The 19,304-nt window shown below is 41.6% G+C and overlaps 1 protein-coding gene across 1 annotated transcript in view; it reads right to left on the bottom strand.

The window, feature by feature from the left end:
• Positions 1-3,589: 3,589 nt before the first annotated feature.
• The window catches only part of SMYD3 (SET and MYND domain containing 3), a 388,177-nt gene continuing 372,462 nt past the window's right edge, over positions 3,590-19,304 (bottom strand). Inside the window, 2 exon segments of the mRNA XM_062489198.1 lie at positions 3,590-3,691; positions 9,416-9,524. Coding sequence (XP_062345182.1) covers positions 3,590-3,691; positions 9,416-9,524 — 211 coding nt within the window.

Raw genomic sequence — 19,304 nt, 5'->3', positions numbered from 1 at the left:
TTATTATTTTCCAAGGATCAGCAGTAAGGAAACTCAAGTGGGAATGTCCAACCCTGTCTGATTTGCCCAAGGTCAGACAAAATTTCTGGTGCAGCAGAGAAGCCATGCCAGAGCTCCATGTCCATAAAATTGTAAGACCTTCCTCCTTCTTCTTGTCTTATGGGAGGTTTAATTCTCATTCAGGAAAAAATCCTCACAATTGGCACAACCTCTGTGAAAAATGAAACTCTGTTCATTAAGAGCTTTGCAGTGGCCAGGGACTACTTGAAATATACTGTGTGGGGAAATAGCCTCTGTATTCAATAAACATGCTCTGTAAAAAAATAACAGGTCTAAGAAAAGCTCACTTAAAAACCTAGCTATAAGAGAAGGTTACAATGAGAAGCAGAAAAAAGTCTGAGTAGTGGGCGAGCTTTCTTGGCACAAACCCATGCATGATAGACTTCACACACAGTCTGACTCCAAGAGGTCAAAGCTCTAAAACACCTGGTTTGCTGCATTTTCCCTTACTGCTTTTCTTTTACTTTCTACTACCTCCCTCTACTATGCAATGTGTAATATTCTGTTTGCCAAGGTTTCTGAGAGTTTTTACTTCCAACATCAGTTCAGCACCCTTGAGGTGCATGGATACAGAGAATTATGCCATGCTTAAAGAAATAACAGAGTTTTGGGAGCAGTTTTTTGTTTAAGACAAATGTCCTGTTCAACTCTAATCAGTTATTCTTAGCAAAACTGTATAATTCCCCATGGGTTTTTCCTCTGGGTTCTGCTGCTGCTTTTCTTCCAAACACATAGAGCAATTCTGCTCCCTCGGAGTGCAATCTAACATTGTTTGCCCTGAACTAATTTAAGGGAGAGTGACAAAACACAGGTAACTCAAAATACAATCCTAAAACTTGAGGTGAACTCAAGTAACCGTTGCTTTCCAAAAGGCACCAAAAAAGCCTCCAACCTGTGGGAAGCAAGCAGTAAACCTGACAGCATTAGAGAGAGTGCTGCAGTCTGCCTCCTTCTGACTTTAGCATCGTTATCTTACTAATACCAGCACCTGAAAAATGTGATAGATATTATTCATGAAAACTGAAACATGATGTCTGTGCAAAGATAACATTGCTTGATTTGAAATGAGTGCTTATCTAATGTTGCCTCCTCCCTGGCACCCTTGCTGGCTGCCACACTCAAGCGATGCGTTCAGGTAAATCCCTCCACAATCACAGACCAGCATTCTCTGCAGAAAATAGACTGGAGCAGGACCACCAGGAGAAAAAATCTGCCCACAACAACCTCTCCTGCAGCACTGTCAGACCTGCTGGTGGTGTTAGTGCACAGGAATCTCCAAGGGAAATTGCTCAGTAAATGACTGAAAACAAGCAGAAAATGGCTTGTTAACGGCTTGCTTAAGTGGCTCTTGCCTTGACCAAGTTGAAAGAAGTTTTGTATCAAAAGTAATGAATATGAAGCATGGGTCCTCCTCAGACCAACTCAGAGAAGGCCAGGCAGAGCAGGCAAGGTGGCAATGTACCCAGGACCCTGAGCCACACACCATCCTGGTGCTGATTCAGTTTCTTGGACTGAGCATTGCGTGGAGATGGATTTCCAACAGCTTTGCACTCATGGCAGCACAGCTGCTGCTGCGACACTCCATGCTCCTTGTCTGCTTCCCGTCAGGCTGTCACTGAATTGTTTTCTTTGTACCTTTTCTCCCAGTGTCTTCTTAGAGAAGACTACTGCTGGATAGAAGGCGCCAGCACAGGTAGGTGCTTCAGCTTGCTGTAAAGTGGCTGTTCTTATATGACAGCAGGTGGCTCTGCCTTTCCCCCAGCTCCAGTCCAAGTCCTACCTTGGACTCTTTGAGGGGTCCTTGTAGAAGAATCCCCAGTAAACAGTGCTGCAGTTCAAACCTGCAGATGTGTCTGCATGCATGAGAGCTTCTGGGCTGTCTCCCAGGATATGCTGCACAAACTAATGCATCACCAGACCTTACATTCTGAAGTCCCCTCCATTTGCAAATCTTAGTACCAGATATGCAATCGTGAGATAACATAAGCATCATTTTTGACACAAAAATCACATAAATGCTAATATGCATGAGCCCATTTAAAACCAGAAAACAGGTTTTGAATACTGGTTGTCCATCAGTACTTTGACAGAACCCTCAATAAATGCAAAGGTCTGACCTTTTCCCCCAGACAATTTCCTTTTTATAATAGCAGGAAGACCCAACCAAGCAGTGAGTTTCTGTGAGGATTACTGCACTTCTTGGGTGGCTGATACGACCTGGCCTCTGGCAGCAAGCCTCGTTACATACTCCAGAAATGCTCTGCATTTCAGAGGTTATTGCTTGCACATTACTGCCGGGCAAGTGACCGCTCCAAACGCTGGAACAAATTCAAACGTCTTGAAAGGAGATATCTTCCTCAGCACTGGCATTCGTGTGCCATGGCTGTAAATTACCCCCAGAGTGTTCATTTTCTTTTAAAATGTGTTCTCATCTTGTAATAATTAATGGTGTCAGGTTACTGGTGTGAGAAAAGCCTGACTTTTACAACAACGATGGATTAATGAAGAACAGTCATGGCTGGAGTAGCAGCAATAAATTGTTAGAGGAGTGACACACCTGAAGTGATACTTTCCAAGGCCTTAAATTATTTAATTTTCAATGTCCCTCATAAATATTGGCTTTTGTTAATATTTGTTTCTGTGTTAAAAGTGGAAGTCAACAGCTCTGGCAAGAACAATTCTCTTGCTGATGAGCATGGGGAAATAGCATGCCTGTGCATTCCAAGACATCCTTGTCTTCCCCAGGGATGACACATCTGTGGATCTCTGGGCTTCTCTATTTGGGGATGTGACATTCAAACCCCACAAACTCAGAAAGGTCTAGAAGCCATACCACTGAGATCACAGGTCCAATTATCTGTCTTTAAAACTGTTCTCAAGTCAGAAACTCTTGAAGCTGCAAAGGAGAAAAAGCAGACTAAGCAATTTCCAGTTTTGATAAAATTTTTTATTTAATCCATTTTACTGTTCAATATTGTAAGGTATGTAATGGAAGAAGAAGAGGGACAAAAGCACTGAAGATGTATTGGGAGGGAAGAAAATCTCATTTAAAACATTGGGAAACTTATTTGATGTCAAAGAGCACCAGATCAGGCTTCTGGAAACCATACCAAAGGGCAAGGGAAAGGGAAAAAAGTATATTCTCTTAATGTGTCTGACAAGAGAGTCCTAATTGCTGGCATAAACTGATATAAAAAATTGACTGCTGCTATCAATGGAATTAGATCACTTTGTAACTGATGAAGACTCTGTACACATTTCCCAATACTTACAATCAAATAATTAGGTGTTTTTAATTATTGTCAATAAGACTGATGATTGATGACAAAAAAAAAAATCCTCTGAAAATTACAGTAATTCTGCCAAACACCAACTCAGTTCAGACCATACAGCAAAACTAATATGAAACCTTTTTTGCAAAGCAAATAGGACCTAAAGAAAAGACACTAAAACCATTGAGAAGCTTCACAATGAAATAAAAAACATTTTCTTGTCCTTGAATATTTTTTTCCCAGACTAGAGATTATTTTTACTGCAATCTCATCATGGCCTCACACTCTTCCTTTATCTCCATCAAGACTTTCATCAGGCTGTGATCTGTCCCATGGGTCACCTTCATAATATTATAGGCCTTTAGGAAAGAACAGAAAGGGACATGTTAGTCATTCTGCAGACCATGCAAAGGGGCTGGACCCTGGAGCAGGGTGGGATGTAAGTAATGCTCCTCAAGTAGCTGGCACCCGGGGGTTTGGATGCATGGCACGGCTGAAATAGGAGTGAAGCATCCCAAAGTTCATGGTGAATTGTCCCTGACAGAGGAGGAGGCATTGACACATTGCTCTTAGGTGTTAAACCCCACAAAGACTTGCCCAACTGGATGTTTGGAACAGCAGAGAGAGATACTTTCGCACTGAGACATGAGGGCCGTTTCAAGATTGGTCAACTACAACAACCAAGATTTTGATACATTATTTAAAAGATGACTGTGATGTTCATGATGTTAGGAGCCTGAAAGTCCTGTAAAAATAGAAATGGATTAATGCTTAACCCATGGAATAAAGTACATTAACTCTATCAGGAGCAACTATACATAGCATCAAACAAACAAGTGCATTAATAGTTTCACTGTCAAAAGACATGCAGGGGAATAGGTCTCTGCTGCTTTTCCCAGGGATTATTTTCTCTCTGTGTTTGTCATCTTTTACTGCTGGGCTAATTTACGCTTGCTGATATTGCCTGTAGCGTTGTTGATTTCCTGCCACAGATATGTCTGCAATGCTCTTTGCCCAGCTCGTGTTTAGATCATCACTTCTCATATGGCATTTCTGCTTCTTCCTTCTATTAAATTCCTCCTGCAAGGAGCGAAGTCCTAGATGGAAGCTGATTCAGCACTTCTGAAGATAGAATAAGGGAGCTAGTAATGTACTGGCAGGAGAAAAGATCACAGATTTTTTATCATCCTAAGTTGAAGAATTGCAAAAAAATAAATGCAGCCTGTGTTTCAAAGGGTTCCTTGTCCAGCCAGCTGACAAAATTCACTTAAAGTGGCTTTGAATTACAGAAAAAGTACGTTTTTGAAAGAAATGTTGAAGAAGGGGCCTCATTTAAATTGGTTTGATAAAAGTAAATATATATTTTTGTGGAATGAATGAAAGCCTACTTCCAAATTACAGACACTGGCAAGCATATGGAAATTCCAGCACAGTTTATTTTTGCTTCAAATTCACTAATACTTAAAAGCAGGAGGCAGCACAAGATTGGAAGAACAAGCTGAAATATCAGTCAAAACAATCATAGTGAGAAAGGAGCTCTAAAGAATCAAATATGTTTTAAGCTACCACAGTGCCCTACTACTAAATGATAAAATATCCTCAGTTGAAAAGAATGTTACTTTCATCGTTTTTAGAAGTGGCAAAGAAATGTGACACAAAATCAGAAATACTAAATTTTTGTAACATGCAGCTGCACCCAGGCTAACTAGGAGGGGATAGGATCACCCTAGAGCAAAGTGGCCAGGTGAGCTGGCCCTGGATCCTGACACATTGGTGCACATTGCTTGCATGCCCCATCCCAGAAAGATGATGGATAAATTGTGAATGATGTATGCTAAGAGCTGTGCATCTGGATACATCTGAGTGACAGCTCCTGGGGCAGCTGACCTGGATCTTCAGCCTCACTACAGGATAGAGGTCAGGCTCATAGTGATGGACTTGGACCTTGGCACCCTGAGATACACAGCCAGAGATGTCTGTATACATATGCCTCCATTAAAAAACAATAATCCTTAATATCAAACTTAATCTTGAGTTATTGCTACCATTGCTGCCTTTCTCCCAGCTCCATTTTCTTTCCACTCCTTTTCTTTCCTAAGTGTGACAGACAAAAGCACTCAGTCTTTATCCTTTTGTTTCCTTGGAGGAAATAATTCTTATGTAATGCACAATCTCACACGCTGCTGTAGGAATCAGAACAAGTTGAGAACAACAATGACTTGCATAATCCCTAAATGCAACTGGTATTAGGTTATCTAGCTGTTTCAGTAAAGGTCAGTGCAAAACTGGGGATAATTTCAGCTCCAGTGCAAGGAACAGTTTTGCTGGAAAGAAGCAGGAGCAGGTGGGCTCGCTGCCCACTCCCTTGCTCTCCTCAATCCCACAGCTCACCAGCAGAGCTGAGGCTGAGCAGATTCATGTGCTCTGCTCTCCCTCACAGATAAAAGAGAAAATCTAATTATGAAAAGCTACAACACAGGCCACGGTGTCATCAGCCGTACCCTGTCTCCCAGAAGAATAAAACCCCCATTAGCTAGGAAGCAGGGCTGCTGCTCCATGAATGTAAATGAGGAGCAGCACAGGTGTTTGTGCCTGGTTTGGGATGAGACAGGATGGCCATGGTTGTGGGGAAGTTTGGGCAGTACAGGGTGGCACAGATCTGTCATGGGGCAAGCAGGCAGCAAATGCCAGAGTGGCAGGAAACGTAGGCTAGTATTTCAGAGGGAGTATCTGTGGTTTTCCATCCGTCTTGATTGAAGGGGACAAGTTATTAAAGCAGGCACAGGAATACTATCAACAACAGCTAGCAAACAATTCAGTGTTTGAAGCAAACACCTAGAGAAGGGATTTATTCAGTGTTGCTGTGAGACTTGGGAAGGAATTTACCCCAATTCCTGTGCTTTCTGCCTCTACAACAGGGATTCCTATAAGAAGGGAAGTTGTACAGTAGCTGTTGTAGACATTCATGAGACAAGACAGCCATACCCATCAGCTCATGGGGGACAAAAGTACTCCTGTGACCATGCCATGCCAAGCTCTTCAAACTGTTTTCCAGACTGGGCTCCAGTTCCTGTCTTTTGCTGACAAAAGCTTTCTAGATCTATAATTCAATATGTCCTCTATTATATGAATATAAATTTAAAAATAATACGTGGGGTGTAAAATAAACCAAGGACTACCTTCAGTTTTTATTCCAGAGGAGTATTGCCTCTCTGTAAAACTTCTATTTAAAAATCTAGCAAATAAGATTCTGCAGGGCCTAATATAAGTTTAGGGGGGGTGATTTCTTTCTAGTGGGCAACATATAGCCCTCCACATTATTTAAGCCTTCTTTGGGGGTGCAGAGCAGAGAGCTAAACCCATAGGGCCCTAAGAGCAAGGTGGTTATGATAATGATTCATTTTTTTGTGGCACAGAGAGCAGCAGTGTGGGCTGGGCTGCAGAGCCAAGTGTGAAGATCTACTGGTCTTAACAGACCGTGTATCTGCTGCAGAGAGGCTGTCAATCCCCAGCAGCTCTGAGGCTGCGCCTGATTAAACAGGATTTATATGTGAGGTGAATTCTGCTCAGGTCCCGATTTCTCTGCACCTTCCATATCCTTCTTAATGCCACAGTGAAATTAGTCTGACGACGGTTCCAACAGGGTGCTGCTATTCAGTGTCAGAGTGCATTAAGAAGAGTAATGAAGCAGAGAAAGTAATTGAGTTTCTGCTCTGAGCATGTGGTATGCTCTGTTGACACATCTAATCACAAAGGGGCAAATTGTGTTCTCATATAAATCTAGGACATTATCTGAGTAATATTAGGAATCACATCCTTTAGTCACAACAAACCAGGAATTATATCTTCCTCTAATTTGTTCTGGTGTAGACAGCAAGGAAGTGAATCAGTTGCAGAGCTCATCTGAAGAAGTTGCCTGGAGAAACAGGATGACCAGAACCTTTTCCTCCTCTCAGCTGTGCTCCCAGGGAGTGGGAGTTCAGTCTCTCCTTGTCCCACACTTGGGTGAAAAAGGCGAGGCCAAATAGGGAATAGGCAAAGCCATGACAGGATTCTACACCTCAGTTGTAAAGCACTTACTGTGTCCTTGTGGAGCACCAATGGCTTGGAGCCTCCATTAGAGGCTCACTGAAGTATGACACAGAAGGGCAAGCAGCACCTTGATGTTCCTTTGCAGAGAAAGTGGGGGGAGGGGGGAGGTGTCACAGACTAGAAAAGGTTTCTGTACTAGGCATTGCTCAGTTTCCAAAGGATCACAGAGTAGCAATCTCACTTGCAATGGGCAGCTTCTTCACCAAAAACATATAAATCTCCATTGTAATGTCCACCTTCACTGACCAGCAGCATTTGTCTCTAGGGGAATTTGCTCCAGTTTAATCTAATGTAGTATCACATTAGAAATGCAATTAGAACAATGCCTGTTGATATAATTGTAGCAGTGTCAATGAAAACAGAAGCTCCTCTGTCTGGAGTCTCATTCCACTGCTAAAAGGGAAAGTCTGAATCTTTGGAAATGATAAATATTTTGGGGGAAAGAGCAGAGGGATTACCTGGCACATGACAGATATATGACATACTTCTGAATAATGCATAAAAATAGAATTGATTACTCTTCTGCCTGCTTTATTGTGCTCAGAATTTGCTATAATTTAAGTTAAACATATCAAGTATATATTGGTATATATGGTTATATATATATATAGTTATATATATATATATATATACACATATACCAATAGTATATATTGGTATATTAAGTTATACCAAGACTTAGCAAGAGTGACATCATATTAAATAATAACTTATTACTTCAGCATATGAAAATTATTGGTTATTCAGATTGCATCATTAATCAGACATTAAAACCAAAGAGATACATGAACTGAAGAAAAGGTAAGTACAAAATACTAATACTTAGAGAATCATGACTGATATTATCTTTACAGGGGACCTGGGCAGGAGTGGAGAAGCACCTCTCCCCCACTTCTGGTGGAGACACCCATCCCCTTCCATCCCAAGCAGTTGCCCTGACTCTTTGCCACAAAGTGCTTCATATAGCATGGGCATTAATCAAAGGGAATGTAGAGCTTAATTCTTCACTTCTTTCCAACACTGGTGCCAGAACTGGGTCTGCTCCTGCCCAGCAGATACAAACAAGTAGCTGGACCAGGTGGCTTTTGGAAGCACACAGCAAAGGGAACGAGTAGCTGTGTCAGGAACTGGAGGTGAGTGGAGAGCCAGGACAGGGAACCATATGGAGCATGTGGTGTCTTCAGGGCAAGCTGATCACAGGACAATCAGTAACAAAAGAGAGGGAAACTAGAGGCAGCACATCTCCTAAGGGGAGCAAAGCACCCTAGCAGTGATTGAGGGCTTAAAATAGGAGGCAAGACTACATCCTGAGGACATGTTGCACATGGAAAGGGATTATTTAATATATTTAAGATGATACTAACAGCAATATAACAGCAGGGCAAATAAGAGCCTGAGGTACAAGGAAATGAATATGAAAGTCAGCTCAGATACAAGAGGGATGGCTTAAAGCTGAAATGTAACTAACAAAGCAGAGCTGCAAAACCAGATCAAAGATGATGAACAATAAGAAATAGGAGGGATCAAGAAACATGCCTGTTTTCAGTGTGACTCACAATAAAATACACTCATTAAAGACAAAGTTATCCAGGCTGAAATCGCAGAATCCGACAGGGAATAAGGAGGGCAGAAACTGCAGCTCTCCTCCTCTTCCTGTACTTTCAGTGCTCTCAGAATCACTTTGCTATGGGAATAAGGAACATATGAACACTGAGATAATTTTATCTCTTCAGATCTAATAGTAATTTTTCATCCAGGCACCTCTGAGCTCTCAAACTGTAATTAGCTGTGACTGATGCTGGAGAATGTCAGTGCCTGGATTGCTGTGCTGAAGCAGCAGTGACCCACCACCACACCCAGCTGCAGCCTAGGGAAACACCACTGATGGAAGAAGTGGTGAGGAGTATCCAAAGGAATGGGGGGGGTGTCACACAGCAGTGTTGGGGGAAGCAAGAGAGGAGGACAGACAAAAACTATTTCACCATACTGACCTGCTTCAAGGTTTCCAGTGCCTGAGGAAACATGCCTTGACTGTACTGCAGTTTGCCCACTCTCATCAGCTGGACAGCCCTCAGTGGATGGAAACCAGGATAATATAATCTGTAGAGAAAGGAGGAAAACGTGTCACTGTCAGCTCTCACCTTCACAGTCACTGCGTCTTCGGAGAGCTATTAGGGTGGGACTACAAAGTCATTGTGAATATTAATAAGGTACTCAGAGAAAATGAGCTGCAATACTGAGAAGCATGAAATACTGAGGGGAATTAGCAAATTATTACTCTCCATCCCAGAGGAATGCCTTTAACATTATCCTGTTAGAAAGTGACGGGAGTGGGATTATTTAATTTGCTACTGTTGGATAATACAATAGCATTTACTGTACTTAGTGTTGCTAACAGAGGTCCTTGACAATCTCAGGTCTCTGGAGAGGCATAATTTTAACCCAGTCCTGGACTGTCCAAGATGAAGGAGTGGGACTGCAACGAAAGCAGGTATGTGACATCATGACCACTGCTTCTGAGGGTTTGTATGCTGCTCCCTGTTGCATAAAAAGAACTGGTTCTGCACGTTCAAGGAAACATCTCAGATTTGGTTGTTCATCTACACAAGGTATCTGTTAGTATGAGGATATTTCTAGGAAGTAGATGGAGAGTGGTTTCACCATTAATTTCTCTCAAGATGCTCTTGAAATGTTCATGAGGGCTGCAGCACATTTTTAAATTCCACTGGCCCTTGGCTCATCATACGTGGGTTGTGCCCCAGCCCCATGTTCTGGATGTGCAGATCATGATATCTTGAAAAAGCAACTTGGGGGCTGCAGAAAGCCATGGATGTAACTTGCCTGGAACTGACCATCAGGAAACATGAGGTGAAGGGAAACATTTGGAAATTAGGTTACATACAAAAGACCTTATATATTTTTTGACTAACTACCCCAGAATCCCAAAATAGTTAGGGTTAGAAGAGACCTCTGAAGATCACCCAGTGCAACCCTCCTGTCAAGGCAGGGTCACCTAGAACAGGTAACAAAGGAACTCATCCAGGTGGGTCTTCAATGTCTCCAGACAGAGAATCCATGACTTCCCTGGGTGGCCTGTTCCAGTGCTCTGCCAATTTCAATGGAAAGAAGTTCTTCCTCATGTTTTAGTTTATGGCTAGTGATCTTGTCCTGTTCCTGGGCACCACTGAAGAGAGTCTGGCACCATCCTCTTGGCACCCCAAACTGAGAGGTTTAAATGCATTCATGAGATCATTCACAGGCCCAGCTCCTGCAGTGTCTCCTCACAGGAGATGCTCCAGATCCCACATTGTCTCTCTGGCCTCCATTGGCCCCTCTCCAGTAGCTCCTTGTCTTTCTTGTGCTGAGGAACCCAGAACTGGACACAGCATTCCAGAGGTGGCCTCACCAGGGCTGAGTGGAGGGGCAGGATCACCTCCCTTGCCCTGCTGGCCCCACTGCTCCTGATGCACCCAGGACACCACTGGCCCTCCTGGCCATAAGGGCACTGCTGGCTCATGGACAGCTTGTCACCCACCAGGACTCCAGGTCCTTCTCTGCAGAGCTGCTCTCCAGCAGGTCAGTCCCCAGTCTGGGCAGGCACTTGGGGTTATTCCTCCCCAGGTGCACGACCCTGCACTTGCCCTCGAAACCTCACCAGGTTTCTCTCTGGCCAATTCTCCAGCCTGTTGAGGTCCTGCTGAGTGGCAGCAGAGCCTTCAGGTGTATCAGCCATCCCCCCAGTTTGGTGTCATCAGCAAACTGCCTGAGGGTCCCTCCTATGCCACTGATAAACAAGCTGAATAAGAATGGACCCAGTAATGATCCCTGGGGAATGCCAGTAACTACAGACTATGCAAATGAAAGAATAAAAGCCTTAAGCACAGCTCACCAAAGACAAACATCCTACTTGATCAAAGAGAGTTTTATTTCCTCAAGTACACCAGCAGTATGCTTGAGCAGTGTCTAAAAACACAAAATGAGTCACAGCTTCAGGAAGAATCAGCAATAAGCTTTCCAAAATCTACTTTTTGAAGAAAATATTTTTTTGTGTTTATGCCAAACCTATGATCATCAGAGTTCAGGGTAACTGTTAATGCATGATACCACTGCAGTCAGGAAGACACTAAAATCTGCATGAGTATGATTAAATGCATGCTAAGACATTAAATGATGTAAATTTGTACAATGTACAGAAATCTTCTGATAAGTCTGCATGCAAATTAATAAGTTATCTTTCTCAGTTATATTTCACTAATGAAAATGCAAATACAATTAAATACAAGTAATTGTTTAAATGGCAGCATATCTGGCTGTCCTTATAAATCTCTAATTAGGATGTGTAAACATAATGAAAAATGTTTTCATACCCAAATTCCCCTATTCCACTGATCCCACGCAGTTTCAGTAAAGACACACAGAAATACATGGAAAGCATGCCTGGCAGGATCTCAGCAGCAACAGCTTTTGATCTGCCAAAACCTCTTATGAAACAGCAGAAGCCAATTCCTCAATGAGAAGAGTCCATCCTGAATTGCCACAAGCACCTCCTGCTCAGCCCCCTTGTGGGCTGCATTTCAAAAAGGCTGAAAAGCCAGCAGACAAGAGAGAAGAAAAATGATAGCACTTGTCTCAGTCCAAACTGACCACTCAGGAACTTCAACGGTCTGGTCAAACAAACACTAGGAAATTATCAGTAGGTTTATTTTTAGAATTTGTTTCTGGTTATTATATCAACATGGTGCTATCTGATACTAGTGAAATAGGGAAAAAATGCAGAGATTTTGGTGTGAATTAATGAAGAGTAGTAGAAATTCCAGCACTAACATGGACACAAATGGAAATAATGAGAACATGCACACCTTTGTAAAAATTGAAAAGAAAATGTCTGTATGATTGCATCCTTCTGCTCTCCTCCGTGACTGCGGCAATGGAAGGAGTAAAATGTCATTTCCTCTCCTCTGTGCCACCAAAAGGCCAGGATGCCTGGGGAAGGATCATGGCCACAGGAGAAGGTGCCAGGGAGACGAAGATTTTTGCATGAGATGATAACCTGTCTCTGTAGGTCCCATTTCTGCCGCATCCTGACAACTCTGGTTCTTTTGCCATTGTTCTTTCACAGCTGCTTCACATCTCTGTCATTCCACACCTTTATCTTTCATCCTACCACCCTTTTTAATCTTCCTTTCTTACCCTTCTGAATAACCAGCCCCATTCTGATACCAGCACAAAGAGGAAATGTGGGTCCTGGCTCGCCTGCAGCTGAACCAGGAGTGGCAGCTCAAGCAGGAAACTCCAGGCTGTTCTTTGGTTCACCAATGTGGTGCCTGCTAAACTTCACACAACACAGTGTGAGTCCATCAGAATTCAGAATGTGCCCCTCCATGCAAACATGTTTCTTTCTATAGATCATACACCTGCAGTCACTAAAGGTCTAGGACTGTAGTGTATGCAATACCAGGGAAAAGAAGCAGCAATTTATCAATGTCAGGTACTCAGCCCAAACTACCAGCCATAAACTAAAGCAAGTGAAAACTTAAGATGAGGACAGAGAAGGAGTAAAATGTTTGAAATGAGGAGGCCTATGCTCATAAATATTTACAAAACTGTTTTACTGAGCTGATTTATGCTCTCATCTTATGCATGTACATAGTTCCATTTTGCAAATCTTAAAACTAGCATTTGGAACAACTGTTTATTTTAATATTCTGGAATAAATCTATTAAACTATTGGAACACTGTTTATGGAAGGACATCTATTGAGTGAGTTTATTAGAGAAATCCAGGCAGCTTGCAGCTCTTCTGGGAGATGTGCAAATGGGGAAAATGCTGCTGGCTTCTTCGAGACATTCCCAGGATTCAGTATTATGAAACACTGGCGTGACAGAAAGAACTAAGCAGTGTCAGGCACTTGTGGGCCAACTTATTATCCCCATGCATTGCTCTGAACAAAACCAAGTGGGATAGATTTAAGAATAAGGAAGATATTTACGCCAAGGAACTGATACCTAAAGACTGTCAACAAGAGACCAAGATAACTGTAGAGAAATACATGCTGTAAAACACATTACAGCTTGGGAAGAGTAGGATTTCAATCTGAAAAGGGTTTTATGAGATTTATGAGGGCCTGAGGGACAAGAAGGGAAACAGTAACTTACTGAAAGCTGAAGTAAGCATAGTTCTGTGGAGTGATGCTTCCTTGCCCTTGGCACTGGTCAATACCCAGTAGATCACTTGCAAAGAGAGATTAAACAAAATACAACTAACAAGTAAAGCTGCACTGTAAACAAGACAGCCAGAGGAGGCTGAGAAAGAGCTGTACATTTTGTATCACATCCTCTGTTTTATGAGGCACCACGGCTTTGTTCCCATCTATGCCCAACAGCATCCATGCTGGCCTGTTCCTCCAGCCTGCCCTCCTGCCTGTCAGCTGGTTCTCCCCAGTATGGTGTCATCTGCAAAACCCAGAGAAACGCCTTCTTGCTGCCTCCTCCAGGTCACTGAAAATGGTGTAAAAGAGGATGAGTCCCAGGACAGACCCCGTGGTACCCCTGCTGTTACTGGCATCAAACAGGGGACAACCCAAGAACCAAGTCCTCTCACCCCACAACCCAGCCAGGATTTTACCTGTGAGCTCTCTGCTCCCTGGGCCATTACACCCTAACCTGCTGCTGGCTCCCTGATTGTCTCAGCCTTGCAAAGACAACAGTGAGCACTCTGGCCAGCTCTCAGTGCCTCTTCTGGAGGTAGCCATCCAGTCTTATGGAACTATAGGGGTCATACGGTCTCAGATAATCCCTGGCTCAACCCTTATCCTGGGATGTGCTAAGAAACTTCATAAGTGACCAGTGAGGCAAAGAAGGCACCACCTAGCTAACTATTCAAAACCACAAATGAAAGCTATTTCCCAGTCTTCAGGTAGCTTGCACCAGTGCTTCACTGTTCCAAGCATCAGCAGTTCCTGCATTTCATTCACAAAACACAAGGATATCAATTTTCACTCAACAAATAAATGGCCCATACTATTTAAAACAGTAGCTGTTTATAAGGAAATCCACTGCTCCTCTTGGTAATTCAGCCTCAAAGTACGCCTTGATTAGCCCCCAGAGCAGTCACTATTCATATACTTTATCAAGTAAAGTATTTTTTTCTTTATTCTGTGTCTTGGCTCTGAATCTCTTGAAGCAATCTCTTGTTCATGTAAGGGACAGTGTAAAAACCATGACCCTTGACAAAATTTAGTCAATGCCTTCCAGTTCTTAATAATGTAGTTCCATTAATTCTACTCAACTTATCTCCAATTACAAGGTTAAGAGTCAGAGCTTTGGTGTTCTCTTGTGAATTAAAACCTAGTATTAAAAAAAAAAAAGACCATGCAAAATCACTGCCTTTTCTGATGACTCTTATTTTAAAATAGATGTCTACCATTCCTTGCAGATCAGTCTGTGGGGCTAATATTTATACTTCTGTCTTCAGCCTGACATAATCAGAAGCAGGAGGATTTATAAAACCTGAAATAAAGGTCTGAAATGGAACTGTTACAAGACTCTTTACTAAGATAACATGTAAAAGGTGATGCAATACATCACTGTAACCTGGTCTTCATTACCTTTTGGTGCAAGTAAATATGACAGCATAAAAGACATAAAGCAGTTTCAGAAGCCCCAGAAACACAGAAGGGATAAAGAGGCTCCAGGGCTTCAGCAATGGTGGTGAGGAGGCTGCAAAGAGGACAGTATCAGCCTCACAACAGAAATGTACAGCACAAACACAGCACCCAGTGAGTTCAGCCTTCTCTTCATTCTCTGACTTGTTCTTGATTTCTGAACTCCTCAGTGTTTGAGTACATTCATTAAAGCTGTTCACTGAACTGAAGCCTAGGAATTGGTTTTATGTTGTCCAGTTACTTGTTTTTCTCTTTAGTCAGTGATGTGAAACTGGTCAACTAATTCACATACTATTTCTACTCCTTGGCTGGGATGCTGAATGGGTTCTACACAAGAGAACTGTAATAAATATTTTTAGGGAAAATGTAAGGAAAATTTTTTATTTGTGCTAAGCAGTATGAAATAGTCAAAGAAATCACATGCATCAGGAACGTAAGATATGTAAACTAACTATGCTCATTTAGGAGTTCACAGATCTCATAGTCAAAGGTGCTGTTCTGTCTGATCTCCTGCACAGAATTTCACCAAGCAATTCCTGCTCCAAACCCAGCAATTTGAGGCTAAAGTGGTGCTTAAGAAGAAATGCTCTATTTATAGAAAATAATCTTAAGCAGCTTTATACATAATTTGGTCAATGTTTTTCTTTTTTAATGAGCATGAGCCCCGTGCAGAGTTTTGCCTGGAATGAACAAGGCAGTGGGGTTATTTTTGGAAAAAGAGGGAATGGGTCATTGATACTGGACTAGGTGACTGTTTTGAATGCTAAGTATTGGAACTCTGGTTGGAACTTTGAAATTTTTAAGGGCAATATATCTATATTAACCTGTGTAAAATATCTAAGGATCCCTGTGAAAGCCTTCAAAAAAATACTAGCCTGGCTTTCATGTAAATATTACATGTTTTAAATTGGAATAATAATAATAATAATGTTAACCTGTTTTTTGTTTTTCTTTCTTTTTTCTCTTTCCCCCTCTCTCTTTTTCTTTTCTGTTTTTCTTTATTTTTTATTTCTTAACACTTTCCTATCTATCATGGATGACCAGGTAAGTTTAAATCACTTCAGTACTTCACAATTCCCATTATCCCTTCCGCAGCCATGCTGTTTTTGAGTAGGTGACTAAATCGTTACCTGTGCCAGACCTGATCTACTCCAGCTGCCCTGGTATGTTTATTGTCCATCTTATCTCCCCATTACAGTGTCTCATGTAGATGATCAAAGCATCAGTGAACAATTTAATTCTGGCATCAGTCTTTTCTATTTTTTCCTGGATTTGACCTCTCTCACTTGGATTTTGGGATCAGTTCCTCAGCACTAGCAGGGAGGTCTTCCTGGAGGAAACCACTATCACACATCCTTAAAGCATTATAAAAATGCTTTGCCAGCAATGGGGAAACATTATTAGAAGAAATTTTATGCTGGGAAGTCTCCTACAAACTAAAGCAGGAGAAATTACTTTCTGTGATTACTATGCAAAACTACTAATTATTGCTAAAAGACTTCTTCTGGTCTAACAAAATAACAGCAGAAAATTGGCATCATTTTCTGAGCCAGCTGGGGTAATATCAGTACAGATGTGCAGACCTAACACTTCTGATCAGAGTTCATCTGGACTACTCCATACTCTTATAAATATATCCTGGCTGTACATTTTTGCAGCCCAATTTAAATGTGCTCTCTCTCTCTCTCTTTGGATTGTTTTGTATTGGCAAAACTCTTGGTTATCCCCCAAGTAGAGATTTATACCAATGCCCATAACTCATGCATGAGCCTCATCCTACTAAACAGCAAAGTGCATGGCATGACAGTGTTTATTCTGAACAGATAAGATATGGAGGGCCAGGCAAATGAAATAGTTTGTCCAGTGTTACAAGATAAAATCTCTGGGAAAGTTAAACCAAGATCTCACTGTAGCTCTAGGATGGCTTTTGGTTCATGCAGAGTTTGGGTCTTGTGTCTATGTTGTCTTGCCTACCTGTCTGGCTCTAACAATACAAATGAAAGTAAACATAGTTTTACAGGCTTAACAGGCTTGCTGTATTTTGAAAACAAAACACAGAGACAGTAACCACAGTTAAGAAACTTTTGTGCCAGACTGGCAACTTATTTTTCTATTTCTTTTATTCTATTCTGCTGTCACTCAAGGCTGCTTGTAGAACAACTGCCCCTGGAAAGAGTTTAGGTTTTAGATCTGTGAAATAATGCCTCAAAATATTTTTCATCACATCTGCATCTCATACTATTCCATTACTATTGGTTTCGGTAATTTAGCTGATGTGATCAAATAAGCAATCATACTTCTTAATTGACTGAGTTCTCAAGAAATGTTAGCTATCCATCTCAGAAATTATTTCTCTCTGGCTGCTGATCATTCTGCCATATCCCTTATGATGATAATTTATGTCACATTAAAAATGAATATTCTTCCAGATGTAGTCTCTGCCAAGATTTGAATGATAACTTCAATAAAACGAAAAAATGGGATAAACTGCAGTTTCCATCTTGGCTCTTGATCTGACTCATCCACTTAAAATGCTAACTCTCTCAGTTTGAACTGTCCACTTCAATGTTCTCTCCTCTTCTGTTATTAAGAAATGTTAAGGAAATAAAGAGTGCCGAATCTAGAATGGAAGTAGGAAAAAAAATTATATACACTGTCACTGTGTCCTGGCTGAGCTTCAAAATGTCTTGTAGCTCTTAAGGTTTTTTTTTTTCTTAAGTTCACCACCTCTATAGATAAAGATGGTAGTGCGGACTGTCACTGCAGATAGGAACACACTGTCTCCACCCTTGCATAACCAGGAGACTAAGAGATTAAGATCAACAGTTTAGTTCAAAGGATTTATAAAAATATTTTAGAAGCCATACAGATTACATTGGGAGAATGCCAGAAAACACAAGAAGAGTAAGAAATGCAGCAAAGGAACAAAAGGAAAGCTAATTAAAGAGAACATGCATGGGAAGAGCAGCAAAACCTGAAGGGAATGGTACACTGGAGACACTGTAATTTGTGACAAAGATCTTGGCATCACCCTCTCCTCCAGCAATGAACCTCTGACTAGCTGTTGATGGTACAAAAAATGACTCACTTTCCCTATCTCATGCAGCTGAGAATACAAGATTGCAGGTACAAGAAATGCAAGTTTAGACTTCAGTCTTAATCAGAGACCTACAGGTTTGCATGATCTCTCTTGTTCATCCACAGAGTGACTGGAAAACATAAAGCACTGATGGATTTCTATGCTAGTCACATAGGACTTTCCTCTAATTGATTCCCTCTGCTATGACATGAGTCCCCCAGTATCTGAGCCACACACATCTAAATACTACTGGTGTCAGCAAAGCTTGGAGAAGTCTGATGAGTGTGTATGGGTGTTCACAAGCTGCAGAAGGAAGGACAGAGCAGCTAGCACTGACATCTACAGTGCAAAACGTCTTCTCTGTACTCACCGGTATCTCAGATCTACTCAGAAGTCTGTTGTAATACAAAAGTGATAACATGCTCATTTTTGACCACACAGGTGCCTTATAGGCTCCTCTCTCTTGTGCTCTTTTTTTTTCTTTCTCCCACCATGTTGGCACCTTTGAAAATTTGTCAGGCCTGTGCTTTATCAGCTGCCTGATTTCAGTTTGTCTGTAGTGTTGGACACAACTCTTGTCAAAAATAATAGCAATAACAACTGAATTAGCATTTGCAAAATTCAGTGACATTCTCATGCATAACTTGTTACCAGCGTGTCTGAACAAGAACTCTATTACTTGATGTCAGTTACCTCCTTTAGTCAATTAGCCTTACTCCTTCTCATGTCTCAGCTTTTCCATCTGTAAAATGAGAATACTGATCTCTTTATTCAGTAGACTAATATGAGGGCTAAACACTATAATGCTTGTGAAGAGCCATAGGAAGATTCTGTAGGTGTTCAAAATATTAGCAATAGTTCTGAAAAGAATGACAAACCCTTGGTAGGCTGCAGAGTTAAAATGTGACAGCTAAACAAGACCATCTGTCTGAGCTGGAGAACACGTAACTTCCATGCAGTTGCTCAGCTGGCTACAAAATTTCTTGCATGACCCAAAAGGCATGTAAATTGCTCCAGAGCTTCCTAGGAAATAAAGCAATCTGGAAGTAATGTGAGGGGGAAAATAGCATTCTTTACAGAAAAAAAGGAGACCAGCTATGAACTTTATGAGCAGCAATCATGAGCAATAATCTCTCCC

This window comes from Cinclus cinclus, chromosome 3 (assembly GCF_963662255.1).
Source record: "Cinclus cinclus chromosome 3, bCinCin1.1, whole genome shotgun sequence".
Taxonomy (NCBI): Eukaryota; Metazoa; Chordata; class Aves; order Passeriformes; family Cinclidae; genus Cinclus; species Cinclus cinclus.
This window is presented reverse-complemented; position numbering and strand designations above follow the sequence as displayed.